Source organism: Mercurialis annua, linkage group LG6 (genome assembly GCF_937616625.2).
Source record: "Mercurialis annua linkage group LG6, ddMerAnnu1.2, whole genome shotgun sequence".
Taxonomy (NCBI): Eukaryota; Viridiplantae; Streptophyta; class Magnoliopsida; order Malpighiales; family Euphorbiaceae; genus Mercurialis; species Mercurialis annua.
In genome coordinates this window covers 2,501,315-2,524,165 of record NC_065575.1, presented here as the reverse complement: position 1 = coordinate 2,524,165, position 22,851 = coordinate 2,501,315, and the positions used below count along the sequence as shown (strand labels likewise).

At 30.6% G+C, this 22,851-nt stretch overlaps 5 protein-coding genes across 5 annotated transcripts; 3 read left to right on the top strand and 2 right to left on the bottom strand.

Annotated features, from left to right (window-relative positions):
- The first annotated feature begins 5,185 nt into the window (after positions 1 to 5,185).
- Positions 5,186 to 8,451, top strand: LOC126685798 (anthranilate N-methyltransferase-like). Its single transcript, XM_050379758.2, has 4 exons — positions 5,186 to 5,662; positions 6,161 to 6,471; positions 6,775 to 6,839; positions 8,054 to 8,451. Exons 1-4 carry the CDS (start codon positions 5,253 to 5,255, stop codon positions 8,345 to 8,347), a joined length of 1,080 nt encoding a protein of 359 aa, XP_050235715.1. The 5' UTR covers positions 5,186 to 5,252; the 3' UTR covers positions 8,348 to 8,451.
- Positions 8,452 to 9,603: 1,152 nt separating this feature from the next.
- On the bottom strand, positions 9,604 to 12,733 carry LOC126654162 (cytochrome P450 71B10-like). Its single transcript, XM_050348240.2, has 2 exons — positions 11,580 to 12,733; positions 9,604 to 10,322 (listed from the first exon to the last, which is right to left on the bottom strand). Exons 1-2 carry the CDS (start codon positions 12,504 to 12,506, stop codon positions 9,699 to 9,701), a joined length of 1,551 nt encoding a protein of 516 aa, XP_050204197.1. The 5' UTR covers positions 12,507 to 12,733; the 3' UTR covers positions 9,604 to 9,698.
- A 2,196-nt stretch (positions 12,734 to 14,929) lies between these two features.
- On the top strand, positions 14,930 to 15,890 carry LOC126686627 (molybdopterin synthase catalytic subunit-like). Its single transcript, XM_050380765.2, has 2 exons — positions 14,930 to 15,058; positions 15,343 to 15,890. The coding sequence occupies exon 2, from the start codon at positions 15,373 to 15,375 to the stop codon at positions 15,721 to 15,723; it is 351 nt and encodes a 116-aa protein (XP_050236722.1). The 5' UTR covers positions 14,930 to 15,058; positions 15,343 to 15,372; the 3' UTR covers positions 15,724 to 15,890.
- Positions 15,891 to 17,724: 1,834 nt separating this feature from the next.
- On the top strand, positions 17,725 to 18,928 carry LOC126686626 (molybdopterin synthase catalytic subunit-like). The gene has a single exon (XM_050380764.2). The coding sequence runs from the start codon at positions 18,013 to 18,015 to the stop codon at positions 18,760 to 18,762; it is 750 nt and encodes a 249-aa protein (XP_050236721.1). The 5' UTR covers positions 17,725 to 18,012; the 3' UTR covers positions 18,763 to 18,928.
- Positions 18,929 to 19,280: 352 nt separating this feature from the next.
- Positions 19,281 to 22,038, bottom strand: LOC126686625 (G2/mitotic-specific cyclin S13-7-like). The gene is made up of 8 exons (XM_050380763.2): positions 21,821 to 22,038; positions 21,225 to 21,325; positions 20,947 to 21,144; positions 20,717 to 20,854; positions 20,329 to 20,577; positions 20,081 to 20,242; positions 19,775 to 19,956; positions 19,281 to 19,683 (listed from the first exon to the last, which is right to left on the bottom strand). The coding sequence occupies exons 1-8, from the start codon at positions 21,858 to 21,860 to the stop codon at positions 19,548 to 19,550; spliced, it is 1,206 nt and encodes a 401-aa protein (XP_050236720.1). The 5' UTR covers positions 21,861 to 22,038; the 3' UTR covers positions 19,281 to 19,547.
- Positions 22,039 to 22,851: the final 813 nt, after the last annotated feature.

Here is a 22,851-nt window from a genome sequence, read left to right as displayed (position 1 = left end):
GGTTCATGGTTCGACCGGTTCAACCGGGTTCAACCGGATTTTTAAATAATAATAAAAAATTTAAATTATAAATACATGTATTATAAATAAACAATGTGGTATAATATTTTAATAAAATTATTTTTAAAATTTTATTATGTAAACCATAATTTTTAGATGATAAATATGTAGAAATATAGAATAATTTTTCTAATTGAGAAAAAAATTTCATTTTAATAATAACTATTATTATATTAAAATTATAAATAAAATATTAACAATATATTTAAATAAAATTAGTTACTAAATATGTGAAATAATTTATATTGATTAAATTTTATTTTTTCAAATATAATTATAAATAAATAATTGAGTATATAAAATAATTTCTTTTTTATGAGAAATAAGAAGTGATTTATCATTTATGGGAGATGGTGTTTGTACTTTGTGGCTTTGTGCTTTGAAAAAGGCTATGACTTGTGCTTTTATAGGGTCTTGGGAAAAGAAAACATGAGAGAGAAAATATCACATGGGAAAAATAAATATAAACTGGTCTATAAGAATATTTTTTGGACAAAAAATTGCTGTGTTTGAACAATTTGTTCAAAAACCGGGTTTTACCGGTTTGAACAGAAAATCGGATTTGACCGGTTCAATCCGGTTTTAACCGATTTTTGACACTTCTGAGTTTTATCATATAACCGGACCGGACTGGTGACCGGTTCCCGGTTAACCCGGTCCGACCGGCCGGTCCGGTCCGGTTTTAACAACATTGAACAAAAGTATGGGTGATTTTTCAATAAAATATAAAAAAAAATAAATTGTTTATAAGAAGATGAAAAATAAAAGAGGATATAGATAAAGGTAAAAAACAAACTTCTACATATGGAGCAAAAAAATGGAGAAACATTACGTATAATCTTTAATGAAAGTATAGCTTGGGCAAAAACCATGATGTTTTAAACGATGGGATCATAAAATAAGAAAATTTGCCAAATATGTGATTTTTTTTATTAATTGGCCTTAAATTAATGAAGGATATTTCAAATTCAAATTAAAATATTTTTTTTTATATTTTAGAAAATCCAAAACTACAAGCATGCCTATTTTGATGGGATGGATGAAATATTATAAATATTAGTTTCAATTATATAACCTTTTAATTTTGCATCTTTTCCATCGATACCGGCTTCTTTTTTGATAATTGGAGAGGGGAGAGCGCTTGTAGGAGAAATCGAACCCACCAACTAGCAGTTTGCTGCTCAGCGCTTATAACATTTGAGTTAAAGCTCATTGGTACTTGTTTTCATCGACACCAACTTACGTGCACTATTTATACTATTTATTAATTGTTTTCATTTGTTTTTTGAAATGTGGGCAAAATTATTATTAATATCCTCAATTTATTTTATGATGGAGGAAAACTGTTGTTACAAAGACAAGAGTGATGACAAACTACTCTCTTGTTTTTCGACCTTTTATTTTCATGAGCTGTGACTATACATAATTTTTATGTACTACTATTTGATGATTTTTGTCTGAAAATAAAAAGCTGACTTCAGAATTAATTGAGTGACATGATTGGTATCCCGATTAGTTGTATGCCCATAAGTTATGTTGTCATGAAGAAGATTGGGTGGATTGATTTCATTTTTCTTTTACAGATAAATATCAGATGTATGAACGGATTTCAATTATAAAAAAACACATTTAAATTATATATATATATATATATATATATATATATAATTTTTCATTCAAATATAATAGGTTTTTTTTATGGGAATCAAAATTTTAGTTTTAAATTTTAAAAGGTTAATTATATATAAAATCACAACATTTACATTGAATTTAAAAAAATAACACTAGAAAGTGTCAATCGCAGGCACAACCTCTCGTTTCTTTTCAAGTTTATCATTGTCATATTTTTTGGTGATATTTCGCTGATTTGGACATCCGGTAGGTCTGTCACGTATCATTCCATGTCAGTGAAACCGCCCCTAAAATATGCCGTTGATGAATTTAAAAACAAATAAAAGGTTGTGCCTGGTATCAACACTTTTTAAAAGTTATATATAGTTTTTTTTAAATTCAATGTAAAGATCATGATTTGATATGTTATTAACCCAATTCAAGTTAAGGTGGAGATTGTTGGAATATGTTTAGTATTCTAATTTTAATTTATATCAGGATTAGTGAAGTATTTGGGAGAAGGATAATTTTGTTATCATTGAAAAATTAGTATGTATAAATCTAATTAGAATTAATACTCCTAATACCATATAGATTATTAATATATAAGAAAAAAATTTAGGTAGACTCAGTCTATCACGTCATCTGTGGACTAAACCTAACATATTATGACACGTTATTAAAATAACGGTACTATCGTAATATTCCTATTCAAAAGTGTAAATAAGTAATAAACAAAATTATGATAGTGCCATTATTTTAATGACGTGTCATAATGTGATAGTTTAGTCCATGGATGATGTGTTAGACTGAGTCTACCTAAAAATCTCTCTTATCTTCTATACTATATATAAAAGCACGGATGGGGGGGGGACAGGCACATTTACCTTATTACCCTTTTTAATTTATATCTTATTGATCACTTAAGTAAAGGTTTTATGGTAATTTATTTAATTAATATTATTATTATTTTTAGTAGTATATTAATCAGTATAATTATCAATATAATTACTAGATAATAAGTGACTTATCCTTATTCTACTAAAACTAAATCTCATCTTTTAATAGATTTAGTCTCCATTCAATAAAAAAGACCTAATTAGAGAGAAAGTCTTTTGTTTTCTTTTTTGCTAGGTTGCCGGTTTTCAGATTGCAATAAAAATTAAAAAGAAAGCTTTCTTGGCAATTTTTAATTTATGTCTTGTGTTTGACACTTTTAATTTGTTATTTGATAATTAATTATAAAATTAAAACAAATATTCAATTATTAAAAGTATATAAGAAAGTAATAAATTTCTTTCGTGACTAACTCTTTTCTTATTTCATTACTAATAAATCTCTATAATGACTCTAAAAAATAGCTTAATAGCTTTTCTATTATAAATTTACGCTGACCTTCAAAAATCCAAACTCTTGAATATTCTTATGTGGACATAGCAAAAGAAAAGATTTGAAAATATTATACTTTATGACGAAAATCATTAATTTATTTGAAAGAATAGTAATAGTTTGGTTTGGAGATTTCTAATTCAAATATAATAGCAATTATTTTTATTTATAAACTAATATAGTTAATAAAATAAAGACGAATTACTTATATTTGGCATAATTATAAATTAGATTATATTTATTTATTAAAACTAAAATTAAAATAATAAATAAAATAAACTTTCACTGCGACTTCAACAAATAATTTATAAAAAAGTATTCATAAACTATATGTTTTTCTTAATTTAATTATTAATTAAAAAATATACGACATCCTACAACTTTAATCACTTAATAAAAGATTAACATTACTATAATAATATAATAATTTATAAAATTTTCAATTAGTTTCTTAATAAATAAATATTATTTAATGTTATTTTTAAAAAAAAATTGACTAAAAGTTATATTTTTTGACATATCACATTACGAGCCACGTGCGTAGCACGTAAGACAATACTAGTATATATAAAAGTACGGATGGAGAAAGGGAGGAACAAACAAATTTACCAAATAATTTTTAATTTATTACTAAATAGATAATCTATAGTCATTCATTATTTAATTAATCATTATATTATAATTACAGTCCTAATTAAGATAAAATGTATTACAATGTAATTTATCTATTTAGTTTTTGGTAGACTATCGCTAATTTAATATGAAAAAAATAATTAAATTATATCCTATTTAGTTTTTGGAAAAAAACTTCAATTGGCTGAAATTAGATTAACATTGTTTTTCTTTTGGCTTAATGGAAAAAAAAAACCAAACCTTTACGATTTGTTGCAATTATATCCAAACCTTTTAATTTTTGCAATAATATCCAAATTGCATTATTTTGTTGCAATAATATCCAAATTGCACTTTTTATGTGATTTTTTTTGAGTTTTTTGCTATTTTTTGTGACTTTTACTATATTATTATACATTAAAACATAATAATAGCCTAATATCTTAATTGAAAACAACAAGTTTAGCCATCAATTTGACTATTATTGCTTAAAAAAATACAATTTGAATATTATTGCAACAAAAAAAATGCAATTTGAATATTATTGCAAAAATTAAAAGGTTTGGATATAATTACAACAAGTTATGAAGGTTTGGATTTTTTTTTCCATTAGGCCATTTCTTTTTTGTCTAGTTGGAATAGGCATTTAGTTACAAACTAAAAACAGCACGTGAAAATATTTTTTAAATTGGCGTGTAATAATTGGTTAAAACATATTTTGTTCTCTGAAGTTGTACATTTTCACTTATATGATCCTTCATCTTTTAGTCTAACTTTTTTAAAATTCCATTTTTTAAAATTTTTTATATAATATATTTTTTATTATGAAAAATAATATTAACTCTCCCATCTAATTAGTGAACTTTTTATTTTTAAGATATTAAAAATATCATTTGTCTGTCTTCTTCAAAAAAGAGGACAAAATTAAAATAAAAAAGAAAAAGAAATAAATAAATGAATGAATATATTAAAATATAAATTCTAAATATAAAATAATACACTTAATATATAATTATTTTTAGTTTTTTTTCCCTTACAATCTCAAACTCTCTATTTTTCAGTTCAATCCATTTAATTCCTCATTTTTCAATTTTAATGAAGTGTCGAGTTAAGTAACTATCCCATTAGTGTGTTTTTGCCACATCAGCGCGTTTGTGTCTCACTTTCTATTTTAGGAGAAATTCTTAGGTAAATTCAGTCTGCTACGTCTTTCGTGGACTAACCCTATCACATTATGACACGTCATTAAAATAATGACACTATCGTAATTTACTATTCAAAAATGTAAATAAGTAATAAAAAAAATTACGATAGTGCCATTATTTTAATGACGTATCATAATATGATAAACTAGTCCACAGATGACGTGATAAACTGAGTCTACCTAAAAATCTCTTTTATTTGAGAGATCAAACATGCAAAAATTCACAAGTTGGGATGCAAGATATAAGTTAAACTAAAATATGACCGGATCAATTAAATTACTATATCATTTAAACTTTCTTTTGCTATAAAAAGAGCTTCAAACATGTTCTTGTTCCTCATTCTTTCCAGATATACAAAAACATAACTTATAAACCATGGCTTCTTCTGCAGAAACTCACCCTCTTCGTCCCGCCGATGAAGAAATAGACGAAAACTATGCATACGCAATTCAACTTACAATGGGCGTTTCATTGCCTATGGCACTGCAAACTGCAGTAGAGCTCAAAGTTTTTGAAATCATAGCCAATTCAGGCCCTGATTCCAAGCTTTCTGCTGCAGAAATTGCTGCAAAAATGGCAGATATACGAAACCCGGATGCACCCAAAATGCTGGACCGTATCCTTCGACTCCTGGCTAGCCACAATGTGATCGGTTGCTCTCTCAATGGACTCGAGAGGCTCTACAGTTTGAAACCTGTCTCCTATTACTTTGTCCCTAACCAAGATGGTGTTTCTATGGGTCCTTTGATGGCCTTGATTCAAAATAAGGCCTTACTGGATAGCTGGTATGCAATAAGTTTTCAATGTTATTACTACAAGTTTAACGAATATTTCATTTTAAAATCTATTAATGACGACTTCAATTCAAACTATAATAAATTAAAATAAGGTTATTGTTATATTTTCATCTTTGACGTATTTTTTTTAAAAAAAATTATTACATTCTATCGAACGTGACACTAAACATCTCCACCTTTCATTTTGCGGCATTTATAACCTAATTGCCTTATACAATATCGTTTTGGTCATTTAAAACAGTCAAAACGCATCTTTTTTATGAAAAATAATGCATACAACATAATATTTTCTATTTATTATTGGGTTGTTAACCTATATGTTATAATATGTGTATCCTAGTTTGAATGCAATTCCAACACTTTGAGTAGTATTGATATCATTGGAAATTCTGATATCAAATTAAAATAAGACAAAATATAGGTACCATAAAGGCTAATAATCCCTAATTTTGTGTGATACAAATTCTTCATTTGTCATTTCCGTAGGACTAAATTGAAGGATGCAATTGTTGAAGGAGGCGATCCATTTGAAAAGTTCCATGGAGTGCATTTTTATGAGTATGCTTCTTTAAACCCAAGCTTTAACCAAGTTATGAACACCGCAATGTTCCACCGGACCAATTTAGTGATCGGAAAAGTGCTCGAAACTTACAAAGGTTTTGAGGAATTGAATCAGCTGGTTGACGTCGGCGGTGGAATAGGGCACACTCTTAAGGCAATCACTTCCAAATACCCACATATTAAGGCTATTAATTTTGATTTGCCGCATGTCGTACAACATGGCCTTATCATTCCTGGTAATTAAAAAGAAACTAATTAATAAGGTTTGTTTATCCAAGAAATTCTTAGGTAGGCTCGGGTTATTACGTCATATGTGGACTAGACCAATAATATTATAATACGTCATTAAAATAGTGGCATTATTATTATATCACTATTAAAAGGTGTAAAAAGATAACACCCAAAATTACGACAATGCCACTATTTCAATAACGTGTTATAATATGATTGGATAGTTCACGTACCTAAAAAAAATTATCCGTTTATCTTATTAAACAGAGATTAATTTCTTTTGAGATCAATGATTTCCATAATTGCAGGAGTTGAACATGTTGGAGGCGACATGTTCGAAAGTGTTCCAAAAGGAAATGCCATGTTCATCAAGGTAACAATTTTTGCTTCTGATTACTTTTCTGAACCTACCATATTTATACACTTTCTCGAAATTTTTTTAGAGCAACGGGTCGATCCAGCTTTCAAATTTATGTCTTGCAATTAAATAAGTCATTATTAACTTTTTTTAGTCAACTAGATCCCTACTGTGTTTTGGACTCAAATGAGTCATTTTTAATTTTTTAATCAATTAGATCTCAAACTCTCATAATTTAGGTCAAATATTTTATAATATGTAAATCTCATATGTGTGACGTATTTGATGCCGGGAAACGAATTTGGCGATTTAATTGACCCCGAAATACAAGTTTGAGAATCTAACTAAAAAACATTCGACGACCCGGTCGACCCTTAGTCGGGATTCTTATATATACCATGCCTATGATGCAAACACGAATGTTTTAGAAATTGAACTGGTGGGCAAACCGGTATGGCCAACGGTTTTTGGTGCAACTAATTCAACTGCTGATTGAACCACTTGAACTGTTGGTTCAACCATCAGTTCAATTTAATTTTTTTTGTCCAATCCGGTTGAACTTTGGATCGAACAACTGTCTGTTTTTAATTAGTTAAACTGGTTATGTTGATCGATATGGCCCAGTTTTTTATCAGTGGTAAAAACAGTAAAATAAATATATAATTTTATGGAAAATTACTAATTGAGACCTGATGTTAGGGGGGCTAGTGACTATCCCTATAAAAAAAACTTCAAAATTGGATTGTTTTTTTATTAATTAGACTATTTATTTTTTTTATTTGCTTTTCAGATATAATTGGTTATAATCGGAAAATAGATGCACCAAAATATCAAAAAGAAATCGAAGTATATATTTATCAATTTATTTAGCCTAATTTTCCATTATGGTTGCGCATGTGCACAAACACAGCCAATAAATACAAACATACACACATCGCAACCATTCATTAAAAAAATCTTTGGTAAACTTGAAACATAAAATAATTTTAAATAATTAAGTGACCTTCAAGGACTAAATCCTATAGAATCAAGATTGATGTCAGTGTGGGCCTAATCTAGATGGTTAAGACGTCTCCGAGTGCATCAAAAAGTCATTGGTTCAAATTTAATTTGCCTCTGTAACTAACAACTAATAACTGAGAATCTAAGAGTCGTACACTATATTTGAAAAAAAAAAGTACGATTGATGATATAATATATTTATATTCCGATAATTTATGTGAACACAGTCGGTAGTTCATAATTTTGAAGACGAACAGTGCTTGAAGATGCTAAAGAACTGCTATAAAGCTCTTCCAGATAACGGAAAGGTGATCATTATGGAGGCAGTTCTTCCGGATATGCCGGAATCTAGCATTTCTGCTCGACCCGACTTCCATATAGATTTACAATTAATGACAATATTTGAAGGCGTTGATCGAACTAAACACGAGTTCTTAGCATTAGCAACTGCAGCTGGATTTCGCGGTATTAGATTCATATGTTACGTCTGTAACTATTGGATTATGGAGTTCTTCAAGTAGAAGACGTGCATTTGCTTTTATATGCTATTCTCCAGTGTTCTAAAAGGAGATTGTATTTTCATGCTTCTGTAATAAACTATGTGCATTGCACTTAAAGTGAATAATTATGGAGTGTTTATCCCATGCATTGGTTGTGCCATGTCATATTTACAACAAGCCAATGAGCATTTGCGATAGGGAATCTTTTAATTATCATTTAATTTTTTTATTATCACTTTTTGCACATGGCTAACGCATTATTAGTTTGTTGCACGAATGACATGGCGCAACAGTTGCATGTAATAATTTTTCATAATTATGCTTTTATGCAATAAAATTTTAATAATTTTAATAAGAGTTATATTTTAGATAGAATATATTTTCTAACCAGAGTTTTAGATCGTTTGCTATATTTATCTTATACTAAAAAAGTTATTAGTCTGATTCGGTTTTTATTCAAATTGTGCCAAATCTATTCGCTTGTAATTTAAAGAGTTAAATTACAAAATAATTTTAGTTATCTACTTATAATTTATTCTTTAATAACTCGCCCTTTTTTGTAATTTAATAGAATTACTAATTGCTTATAAAGTTAGAAATGTAAAATATATTTTTTTTATTTTACATGGAAAACCATTACTCGATATCAAGATTCCAAATTCATTTTAGTTGATATTTATATTAATTTAAAATTAAAAAAATCACATAGAGAAATTTTACTCGACTTTTATGAAGATGTTTCATTCATTTTGGTTAATATTAATCCTATTCACATGTAAATAATGATTTAGTAAGATTTAGTAAAAGTATTTCAACAAAGAACTATTTGAAAAAATCAATTCAAATAAAAACTCTGAAATCAATCCAATAATTTTGAAAAAATCAATAAATTATAATGCAAATGATATAAGTGTTACACAATGTGCTAAGTCATGAGTTTATTTTCTCGCACGAGTATTTCCCTCCCTAATTATTAAAAAAAAATTCTTTAGAGAAAGTTTAACATCAACAGTCAAATTGAAGTAAAAGTCAGGTTCGATGTTGTTGTGGTTCAATTTCCGTGTCCACATTCAGTTTATCATTGTTGTTTTTCTGAAATACTAGATTAAAAAACATTCAAACAATAAATAATGAAATTATCTAAAATTCAAAATATCACTAATTAGTTGAAAGTCTTATTTGATTATTAGGCATTGAATTTAGATGTTGATGAAAACATGTTGATAGAGGATGTTTTCTCTCACATTTGATCACTAAGAAATGTTGTCATTCGATGATGACAAAAAAATCAATTGGACTCTTGAATTATTGACTATATTTTATAATACAAGAGTTTTAACTTTATAATAACACAAAATGTATCATAAATTTTTCATGCAGGTAATTGATATTTAATTGGCACAAGCAATAAAGGTTCTTTCTTATAAACAGTAAGACCAGGTGCTTCCTCCATATTCAAATCTTCAATCTTCATGCCATCACCCAATTTCCAATCAAAACAAAATAATAAATTTGCAAGAGCAAGTTCCACTGTAGCCAGTCCCATAGTAATACCAGGACACCCTCTTCTTCCACCTCCAAACGGCAACATTTCATAACTATCTCCTTTAAAATCAAAATTAGGGTTTGCTGAAAATCTCTCTGGGCAAAACTCATTAGGGTTTCTCCATATATTCGGATCTTTTCCGATCGCCCATACGTTCACTTGAATCCTAGTTTTCGGATAAATTTCGTGGCCGTTGAGGCTAAATTGTGACATGGTTTCTCTTGGAATTAATAGGGTTCCTGGTGGGTGTAATCTTAGGGTTTCTTTTACCACCATTTTTAGATATTCAAGGTTTTCAATGTCAGTTTCAGAGACTATTGTTTTGTCTTTATTAATGGAGGTTCTGATTTCTTGTTGTGCTTTCTTCATTACTCTTGGATTTCTGATAAGTTCTGCCATTGCCCATACTAAAGTTATTGCTCCTGTGTCCACTCCAGCTAGAAAAATATTCTGTTTGAAAAATATAAATATTATCACATTAATGCATTAATATATAATTCGTAACTACTAGAAAATAGAGAATTACCGACGGAATTTTTTTGATTTAGCGATGGATTTTAATCTTTTACCAATTGAAAACTTAATTTACCAACGGATTTCAGCCTTTAGCAACGGAAAAATCCGTTGTTAAAATGCAGTTTTCTAGTAGTGATTATTCATTGAAGATCTGTTGATAGTCATACTGAGGTAGGGCCATGCATGGTCCTAACTCTTGGAGACTATTAATATAAAATGTTATCACGCATGCACATTTGATTATTTTACCTTTACCTACCTAATCTATTATGAATATTGACCATGACTATGACTGTAAGATCATCATAGAATTTAATTGAAATTTACTATAATTAATCATCTAAATGAGAATAGCTATAAAACATAATGATTATACCGCGATATTCGTACAATAAACTAATGATACATTTACATTGCTAAAATATTTAATTATAAAATAATAAATAATAATTAAATATTAAATATTTCATCCTAATAAATGTTTATTGACTTGTTGTAAAAATAACACGACACAATCGTTATGTGAAATAAATACTTTTTTATATGAACTCATTATAAGATAACATAGTTTTTATATATCGTTTTTTATTTTTCAGTTATATGCTTTAAAGAACATAAAAAGATACATACGAATATAAATTTTTTAAATATGTCATTTCATAATTAAAATTTATTTAGAATTAATATGCCAAGTATTGAAAAATGTGAAAAACAATCGCTTTGTTCATTAGCTTATTTGTTTTTTTGGATATTATGATGTGTAAGTTTATGTTTATTTTTTGAAGTTCCACTTAATAATATTCAAAACATTCTTGATTAAATTAATTTTGAAAACTAAACTAAACTTATTATAACTTTAATAACAATAATAATTTATGATTTATGATCATTTTAATAGTAAAATTAGTTTTATATACATCTTATTAGTTATTGAGAATTACTATATTCTAATAAAAATATTTTGCAATAAAAAATAAATTTCATCATTTTATAAAAATATTATAAATAGTTAGTATAATTTTAACTAAAACAATTTTTATATGTCACATATACCTAGCAGTAGAGGTGGTCATGGGCTGAATCGGCCAGTAAACTGGCCCAAAATCAGGTAAAAACGAGTCCAAAACCGTGGAAAGGTCGGTTCAGGACTGGTTCCGACCCGTATTTAAATAAAAGAATAAAATGAATTACCATTAAAATAGCTTTAATATGGTCTTTGGAGAATTGAAAAGCACTTCCAAAATTTTCCCTTTGAGATTTTTCCAATCCAAGCAAAACATCAATAATATCTTCTTGTTCTTGATCTTTTCTTCCATCTTTTTGTATATGATCATCAATAATCTTCTGATAAAACCCATCAAATTCTTGAAAATTTCTTTCAAGTCTTCCATGGAGACCACTAATTTTATCACCAATCCAACCCAAATAATAAGGAAACAAATCAGCAAAACAAAAACTCCCCAACATAGCCAAACCTTCATGAATCACTTCTTGAAATCTTTCTTGACCTAATCCACTTTCTTGGAAACTTGTACCAAAAGCTACTCTACATGTTATATTACAAGTAAGAATCAAAAGCTTCTCACTCATATCAACAGGAGAAAAACAAGAACCCGAACTTGAGATCGAACTCGAAATCGACTCGATTAATAAAGAAACTTCTTCTTCTCTAACGGATTTAAAAGATTGAACTCTTTTAGCACTAAAAAGTTCAAGAACACAAATTTTTCTCATCTCTCTCCAATAATCACCATAAGGAGTAAAAGCGATATCAAGATAATTATACGATAACTTTCCGGTTCCGGTTAAACTCGGCCTGCTGCAGCTACTGAGATCGTGATTCTTGAATAGATCTTTTGCTGCTTCTGATGAAGAGATTATAACGGTCGGAACCCGGCCGAGTTTTATAAGCATAACAGGGCCGTATTTCTTGGAGAGTTGGCATAAAGATTGATGAGGCAGTACTCCAAGTTGGTGTAAATTGCCTATAAATGGTAGAGGAGGAGGACCAGGAGGGTGATTCTTGGTTTTTGTTTGAGAATTTTGCTTTTTTCTCAAGAAAATGAAAAATAGAGGGAGTAGTAATAAAATTGCAAGAAGTAACCAAGGAGATGCCATTTTAGGGTAGCTAAATAAGTGTTAAAAAAATTTAGTTTAAGAGATTATATATGCAGCTAAACCTGCAAATTTATGGATATATATGGAGACAAAAAAAAAAGCTATGATGATTCATGGGTTATATCAGCAAATTGGCTGCTTGAACAACTTTTTCTTTCTTCTATCCATATTTAATGTATTTGCTTACAAACTCTAAAATTCTTAGATGAACTCTTAGTTGAACTTATTTCACCGCTTAGATTATGAATATTTTACGGATACTATACTATATATGCTTTTTACATTTCGGTAACCAACGTTTCATTTGTTATATATTGGTAATCTGACAAGAGGTTATTTATTAATTTTAGGTGAAATTTTACTTATGTGGCAATGTAGAACTACTGGAAAAGAAAAACAATGCACGGGTTATCATACAATTAAAAACGATATATGAATGATCATATATTAAAATAACGACACATAAAGGATTATACAGCTAAAAAAATACACACGAAAAAGCATATTATTTGTTTTTCTTCGCAGCGTAAGTAAAATTTTATATTAAAAAAAATCTCTTATTGCAACAAAGTAAAAATTTGATTACCAAAATATAGCAAATGGAGTATTGATTACCATATATGTTGCTGCAGAGAAGAATGATAAACATTTTTTATTTTAATCTTAAAACATATGAATTAAACACTAATTCTGTAACTTAAAATTGTTTCTATATGATACTTCAAAAGGAAATTGTTTATATAAATGTTGTTTCTATTTATAATTGCGACTCTAGTTGTACAATCCAAATTTATGAACTTCACATTCTGTTTAATTAATTAATGTAGGTCAATAAGTCAAGATATGTGAACTGTCTGGCCACACATATAATTTAATGCCACGTACAAGAAATTATTATTGTTCCATTATAGTTGTGTGTAAAAATCATCATTATGATATAGAAGAGTAGAGTGGTGATCAAATTGAATTAAACCATTTCAGGCATCTTGCAATAAAAGAGGAAATTGACAAATCTCTTCATAACCAAAAAAAAAAAGACTCCAATTATTGATGAAATTGAAATAAAATATTAAATGGTTTAATTTTTAAAATATTAAACTGTAAATTACAATATATATATATATATATATATATATATATATATATAGTTGATTTAATTTAACACGTGCTAACTGCGGTTAAATTAATTATTTTAATAAATAGAATGATCCTATCTATAAATTTATAGTATAAAATTGAAGGCGAAAATATTGTTCATTGAAAAGTGTCTTTGAATTCTTTTAATAACCCTTGCCATTTTCTACTTCTGGAGAAAACAATAAACTGCACGGTCACAGTTATATACTTCATGAAAAAATACAAAATACCGTCAATATCACATGACTCTTTTTATATATTTGTCTATCATATTTTTATTTGTCATTTTTTATTTGTTGTCTTTATTTGAAAAACAATGGATGTGATTTTCAAAGGTTTTCATAGTGTCGTTTATTTTTATAAATGTAAACACCCGTTCTTTGTATACTCCGGTTTAGATTTATATAAAAATTCGGACTCTTGCTTCTTGTAGCTTTTCTTCTTATTCGAAATCGTAGTCTTAATTGACGTAAGTTTTAATTTGAGGAATTTTGCCAGTGGCGTTTTATAAAACTTTATTCATAAAAAGAAATCTCTTTTTTTATCAATAAAATTGTATTGCCCTTATTGTAGAAGAGCGGAAAAAACAAACCTCTTCATAACCAACTTAACATATAGATTTTTTTAAAAAACTTTCACTATTTGTAAATTGAATTTTCATAATAAACTTTATCTTGAAAGGAAAACTTAACGTATTTATACATTAAACAACCCACTTCCTCTTTTTTTCAACATATTCATTAAATATGTAAACTTAAGTTCTTTTTATATTTTCAGGTTATTTATTTGGCATAGAACAGAATATTTAAAGAGCATACGAAACACTTTGTTTATCGATTATTGAAAAATAAAAATAAAATGCTTTGAAGAAGAAATTAAATCAACGACTTTGGCAAAATACTATTCAACGCTTATTCATAAGTTGTTTTTAACTTTCATTAGAAAAAATAAGCTCCCTTTCATAAAGAAAAACAAACCAATAAAATAAGAAAATGAAAAATAGTAAAAAATACTTCTTACTAAATGACTGAAATAATTTGTATGTAAGATAATAAAATATTTATCTATACTATTTTAGTTATTTAGTTATTTAGTAATTTATATTACTTTTCCGAAGCAAAGCGAGTATTTTGTTCCGGTAAACAATAAAGTAGATATATGCAGGATAACGGCATGTTGGATGTTGAAGTTAATTCTTCAGAATATTGGAGTGAAAATCGTTCATAGACAAAATTGGAGGGCTAAAGTTGTATTTAAGCCATCTTATATTCCCCTTGCAATAACGCTACTAACTTTCGAGATACGACATCGTTTTCAAGGAATGGAATCAATCTCCTCCTCAAATTCAATGGTGGATATTTCTCACTCAATAATACAACAGTAGCAGCAGCAGCATCAGTGTTCTCTGAAAAAAGGTTAGTTCTCAATCTTTTTTTTTTATTCAATTTTTAATTTTATAGTCTTTAGAATTTAAAAAAATACTTAATTTTGATTCAATTGGTATCTAATTCCTCGATTTCCAGTTCAGTCATCTTAAATTTTGCTCTAATTTAGCTCAATTATGTAAGTATGAACTTAATTTGATGTATGAATTGATAAATTATGGGTGTTTTTGTCCAAAACCGCGAAGTTTTAACTCTTTTGATCTTCTGTGACAAGTTGGAGGGACGAAATTGATACATTATTGTTCTTATGACAGATTTATATTGTGTCTGTGATCCTTGTAACTATGTCGAATGAAGAGAAAACCCTAGTCGAAATCTCGGAGGAGAATAACGCTATTGATCTTGCGAATGACAATAAAACTCTAGTCGAAATCTTGGAGGAGAATAACCCTATTGATCCTGCAAAATACATAAGCTATGTCAGTGCTCCACAGGCCGGTGGTATCGCAACGTTTTCGGGGACAACTCGTGATACTTTCAAAGTGAACGAAGGTCATAGTGGAATTAGGGTGAAAGTGAGCGAAGCAGGTCGAAGGATTAGTAGCACTCACGACGGAATTAGAATGAGCGGAGGAAGCCGAAAGACTAGCACTCGGAGTGGAGGAATTACGATCAAGGTGAGCGAAGTAAGTTAAAAGATTAGCACTCAGGCTATAAGCAGTATGAAATGAAAGGGGCTTATGACATTGTACTAGTCAAATAATTCCCTGTATCTTTTGTAAAGTTCCCTCATTGTGTAATAAATAATTGGCCAGTGTCCAAGTGTAATTTGAATTAAAAGTTTAAATGTTGCTTGATGAAATCAGATTAGTACTATCACAAATAAAATTCTTCAAAATCAACTAATCCTCAGTATACAACTTTAGAAAAGTTGAACTGATTACAATCAGATTAGCCTATCCGCACAAAATCAATCGCTAATCTCACAAAGTTTAAAAAAAATAAGGAACAAGAAAAACAGATAACTACAGATCATGACAGAAACATGATCTTCCCCTATACAAAAACACGATCTTCCCGGAATTCTTGCAACTTCTTCAGGATGATTCAGATAGGCATATCCAGAATTCGTGCAAGCTCTTCATGATGATTCAGAAAAGCATTTGGCAGGGCTAAGAAGAGCCACAGATCCACGTTTTTCGCTTGAGAATTTCTTATGCACTGCCTTGAGCTTGCTTTCAGCAGCTGCTGAATGAAACTTTACCAGAAGCTTTGCGCAATCCCTGCCACGAAAAACAAGCAGTATAACTATCATTATAACTGAATCGGGAAATTAAGCAAACAGTTATTATGATCAAGGTTAGTAAAACAAACTCACCTTAGCATATCTTCAGTGTAGCCAGTGTGATGCTTTAGAGTTCGTGTCCAAAATGGTCTCTAATCGAGATTACAACGAACATACACAGCCGATGCAGCAACGAGCGAGGGAGCATACACACTCGCCACTTGATACTGCATCAGCCTAAGTTCAGCCAGGAAAAACGACATATTCTCCATCTATACAACATTGACGATGACGACAACGAGGGCCCGCCGGGCGACTGACAGTACCGCACGCTGACCGAGGGCATGCGGCACCGTCGACAGGATCAAAGCTGTGATTAGAATACTCAATTGGAGAAGAAATTAGATATCGAGACTTTTTATGATTTTGTTATTTATTTATTGAGACACTGTAAAATTTGTATTCCAGCTTTAATTTATTTATTATTTCTTATTATTTTATATAGTTCATCATTTAAATTTGTTTATGCATTTCGTAATACTTGTATATACTAGTGAAAACGAAAACATTTAAAAACGCTAAATAAGAAAAACGGTTTTTAAAATTTATTAACAATCATTTCAAAAAAAAATTATTAACAATGATTGGGCAAATTTCTCAATCATTGTCTCTCCCCAGGTATTAAATTGGAATTTTTTTCAAATAAGCACAAATTTGGAATTTCCTAAGTCCCGTAGGCACAGATCCGTCAAAGAATATAGCCAGATTTGAATTTGTTTTTCATGAAGAACGGAGGCCGAAAAAGAACTTTAGCAGTGGAGGCGGCAGTGGATGGGTGACGGTGGCCAAAAAAATGGTTGCGGCGGTGGGTGCCTCTTAAGGGTTGAGTGGTTTGGTTGGATTTGAATTTTTTAATTTTTTTAATTGAATTTTAGGGTATTTTGGGTTTTTGATGAGATGTCAGCTGCTGTGGCGCCGCTAATTTTTTTTTTTTATTGACAACTCATCATTTTTGACAGAGTTAACGACTTTTTGAGACGTAAGGGCCATGGTGAGCGCCTCCATAAAATTTAGGGAGTTTACTCATTTTGAAACTTTAGGGAGTTTACTGTAAAGGATTCTAAAGTGAGGGTCCAGGAGTGATTATTAGCCTAAGTTTTTTCAATAATGCTTCTAACTTTACATACGACATCGTTTCAAGGAATGGAATCTATCTCTTTACAATAATGTTTCTAACTTTTCAAAATACGACATCGTTTTCAAGGAATGGAATCTATCTCCTTCCCTCAAATTCAGTGGTGGATTAGCAGAATCAGTGTTCTCTGCAAAAAAAAAAAAAAGGTTAGTTCTCAATTTTTCTGTCTGATTAAATTATTAAGTTTTAAATTCTTTGAATTCTGTAAAAATGCATTAATTTTGTTTCAATTGGTATCTAATTCCTCAATTTCCATGTTCAGTAAGCTTTTATTTTGCTCTAATTTAGCTCAATTATGTAAGTATGAACTTAATTCAATTCAGTAAACATCCTAATTTGCCCTAATAAATTGATAAATTGTGGGTGTTTTTGTCCAAAACTGCAAACTTTAACTCTTTTTATCTTATGTGACAAGTTGGAGGGACAAAATGAACCTCTATTGATACATTATTGTTCTTTTGACAGATCTATATTGTGTCTGTGATCCTTGTTTGTTGAACAGCTATGTCGAATGAAGATAAAACTCTAGTCGAAATCTCGGAGGAGAATAACCGTGTTGATCTTGCGAATGAAGATAAAACTCTAGTCGAAATCTTGGAGGAGAATAACCCTATTGATCTTGCAAAATACATAAGTTATGTCAGTGCTCCACAGGCCGGTGGTATCGCAACGTTTTCCGGGACAACTCGTGATACTTTCGAGGACAAGTCGGTTGTTGAACTACGGTACGAAGCTTATGTGCCAATGGCGATACGCGAGCTTAAATCGATATGTGCGTCTGCTAGAACATCTTGGGATATTCACTCTATTGCTGTCGCGCATCGACTGGGATCAGTTCCGGTTGGAGAAACTAGTGTCTTTGTTGCAGTGTCGGCTGTTCATCGCGGTGATGCGTTGGATGCTTGTAAGTTTATAATTGATGACTTGAAGGCGTCTGTTCCGATTTGGAAGAAGGAAGTTTATGCAAACGGGGAGGTTTGGAAGGAGAATTCTGAGTTTATGGAGAGGAAGCCGGAGATAGGAAAGAGCGCGTCATATGGGGTTCATGGTAAGAAATCCTGCTGCGGAACGAAGGTCAAAGTGAACGAAGAAAGTCCGGATATTAGCAATCAGGATAGTGGAATTAGGGTGAAAGTGAGCGAAGCAGGTCGAAAGATTAGTAGCACTCACGACGGAATTAGAATGAGCGGAGGAGGCCGAAAGACTAGCGCTCAGAATGGAGGAGTTACGATCAAGGTGAGCGAAGTAAGTTAAAAGATTAGGACTCGGGCTATAAGCAGTATGAAATAAAAGGGGCTTATGAAATTGTACTAATCAAATAAATTCCCTGTATCTTTTGTAAAGTTTGCTAATTGTGTTATAAATAATTTGCGTGTCCGAGTGTATTTTTAATAAAAAGTTTAAATGTTGCTTGATGAAATCTTTTACTTCTTAATGCTGAATTGAGGAAAAAAATACATTCTCGTAATTTTGTATCGAAAATTTTTTCAATTAAAAAAATGTGATTATCAAAGTTATGATATTTTGAAGTTTAAGTGCTGTTGGATGAGAATTTAACTGTTGCTTGATGAAATCTTTTACCTCTTAATGCTGAATCGAGGAAGAAAACACATTCTTGTAATTTTGTATCGAAATTTTTTTCAATTAAGAAAATGTGATTATCAAAGTTATGATATTCTGAAGTTTAAGTGCTGTGCAATGAGAAAATTAGGATTATCAAATTATGAACATTCTCCAAAATTAATTGAATTTTCATAGTGAGGCAAAGCAACTGATGAAATGTAATAGTTGAAATCAGATTACTACTATCACAAATTAAATTCTTCAAAATCAATTAATCCTCAGTAAACAACTTTAGAAAAGTTGAACTGATTACAATCAAATCAGCCTATCCCCACAAAATCAATCACTAATCTCACAAAGCTTAAAAAAATTAAAGATTAACAAAAAAAAAAGATAACTACAGATCATGACAGAAACATGATCTTCCCCTATACAAAAAATATGATCTTCCCAGAATTCTAGCAAGTTCTTCAGGATTATTCAGAAAAGCATTTGGCAGGGCTAAGAAGAGCCACAGCTCCACGTTTTTCGCTTGAGAATTTCTTATGTACTGCCTTGAGCTTGCTTTCAGCAGCTGCTGAATGAAACTTAACCAGAAGCTTTGCGCAATCCCTGCCACAAAAAACAAACAGAATAATTATCATTATAACTGGGGAAATTAAGCAAACAGTTGTTATGATCAATGTAAGTAAAACAAACTCACCTTAACGTATCTTCGGTGTAGCCAGTGTGATGCTTTAGAGTTCGCGTCCAAAATGGTCTCTTATCGAGAGTACAACGAGCACCATACACAGCCGATGCAGCAATGAGCGAGGGAGCATACACACTCGCCACTTGATACTGCATCAGCCCAAGTTCAGCCAGGAAAAACGACATATTCTCCATCTATACAACATTTAAAAACTAGTCAGTTCATCGCAATCCAACTATGTTTGATAATGCTGTACAATTAAAACTCGTCTTTTCTCAATGGATATAATTTAAGATAAAGAGATTGTCGTATTAGTACCTCTTTATCAGCTGGAAGAGAGGCTTTGATAAATCGAAGAAGGAAGACATATGGGGTAGGAACAGTTAAATACCATTCCAACTTCCCCAAAATAGCTTTTTCCATAACTAGAATTTGTTCTCTGATATAAGCATTATCCGATATGCAAATGAAGTCGTTAACCTGCAGATTTTCAGAATTTAGAATGCCATCTTGAAAGCTAACAGAAATCTCATATCGAAGTGAAAAATACATAGCATACAACTAACCTCTGGTGCCCATATCTCTTCATACTTGCAAGCAATGAGCATTGAACTGATGCCAACCAATTGAAGTTCCCTTCTTACCACAGCCTTCACTGCTAGAAACCGGTCGATTATATTTAAAGCCAGGTACAGAGTTTCGGGCATGAGTTCGAATTTCAGATGAACTTCAATCAACCAGTCAACTAGAATTGATCTCATTTTCGCATTAATATCTGGCTGCAAACTCATGTAGTCATGAACACAACCATCAGCCTGCAAAAATCAATGCATCAATAGTGCGTATGCTATGGAAATGGGAAAACAATGAAACAGAAAACGATAAATATGTTTATCAGAAAATAAATATAAAAACACCAAAACAAAGATAGAGGCAGATGCAAATGTTGTTTACTTCTGTTTCCTTGTAGTACTTGTAGATATCATCAACATATTCAACTTCAGCCAATTCATTATCCACATCACTTGCATCAATATCCACCAATAAGCACCTTTCTGGCTTTTTAACAACTCCGCAGGCAGCAGCAGCAGCCTGAAATCAACCGACCAACCAAACAAATCAAGTTATAGTCGCAATCCAACAAACCAAAACACACAAAAAACGGCTCGGCTTGGCCCGCTTACCTTGCTTCTGGCATTTAAAATTGAAGTGAGGGTTTTGATTTCTTTCCTTGCAGGACAATCTTTAGAAGGGATTCTTTTGCTAATTGGTTTACTGTTTTCAGATTCTTCATCAGAGCTAATCACAATCACTGACTCGGGCACATGAACTGCTTTTACTGCCACAGGTTTCTTCCCATTCCCACCATCTTTGATTGGTTTCTGCAAATTTGAACAATAACTTAAAGAAACTCAATCTAAAATCTCATTCTATATATACAAATTCATTCTAATTCTTTTACCTTCCCTACCACGGCGCGATCATTCACCAAATTACCAATATCTTGAAGAACCCTTCTATTGTTCCTTCCATTTCCAACAATATTCTTCTGCTTTACTTCTCCTAAAATTACACAACACCAAAACATATATCAAACATGAAATAATCATAAAAACTTCATTCATGATCTTAAAGAACAAGAATTAAAGAACAAAAAAAAGACACAATCTTTAAACCTTAAAAAAACAAACATCTAGAAAACAAATTATCTTACACAAATTTTTGCACATTCCAAAGTTTTTAGATTCAAATACAGAAATTCAATCAAGATCAAAAAAATTCAAACTACATAAAAATCATTAAAGAAACAAAAGATATAATCTTTATAATCAATCAAAATCAATTACATGAATCAAATGAAAACCCAAGTACAGAAATCATCAAAATCAAAAGAAACCCAACAAAAAAAAAGTAAACCATTTAATCAAATTGCAAACTAAACGATCAAAAAAATAAGAAAATACCCACAAAAAACCCACAAACAATTCATGAAAATTAAAGAAACCCGTCAAAGAATTAAACAAAATAGAATCAAAAACCAAGAAAAAGTTATTTTACCTCTAAGCTGTTGACGAGGAACAACAGCTTCAGACGCCATTTCAGAGTCCAGTTCTTGAGTTTTATTATTACCAAACACTTTAAAAAAGAGCACCGACAAGAACTCCGGGAGAAGACTACTTAAACGCGCCTCTCCTAATTCTTCTTCAAATTCAACGATAGCCACCGTCTCTTCAAAATGTTTCTCTCACTAAAACTTTCTCTCTCTAGAACTTGAGTGTCTCTCTCTAGAACTTGAGTGTCTGGTTTCTGAGTTGTTTTTGGGTTTTGTAGAGGAAGAGTGAAGAGAATGTTATGAATCTTCCTTTTGAAGAGACGCGAATACTAGTAGCTCCAACGGTCTTATTTTTTATTCACTTTTGACCGTTGGATTTTTATGAATCTAACGGTAATTATTTGGTTTTGTTCACGCTCTCCTGTTTTTGGATTTTTCTAGCCGTTAGATAGAGAGGCGAATTGTACTGGGCCTGTTCTATTTATGGGCCTTCAGTTTTTTTCTTACATGATATTATATGGGGCTAAGCACACAAATCCCTCAAAAAGTCCTTTAGTTTTCATAAATACATCACATATTAAAAATATACAAAAATCTCTCAATATAAAATAAAACTTTGCATTAGTACCTCAAAATCCAAAACAAGTTGATTTAGTGTCAAAGTAGGACAATTATACCCCCCTTATTTCCAACACGCAGCCAAATCTCAAATCATCTTCTTCTTTCTTTTAGGTCAATCAAACAGCCGGCTACTGTAAAAAAAAAAAAATCAAACGGCCGGCAGCACAACAACTTCCGTCAGTAGCTTTATTTGGAATCGCAAGCATCGGGAGATTATATAATCGTCGACTAAGCTAACTTTGTAGAAATACAAACCTCCGGCGGCGTTTACAGTTACTCAGCCAAAGTCGTCGGTGGAATAACGTCGCTTCCGCCGCACTCGAGCTTACCGGAGCCACAATCGGCAGTAAGACATGAGAACCGTAAGAATCTCAAGAACAGTGAGTTCTCGCCTATAACCGACCCGACCAGAATG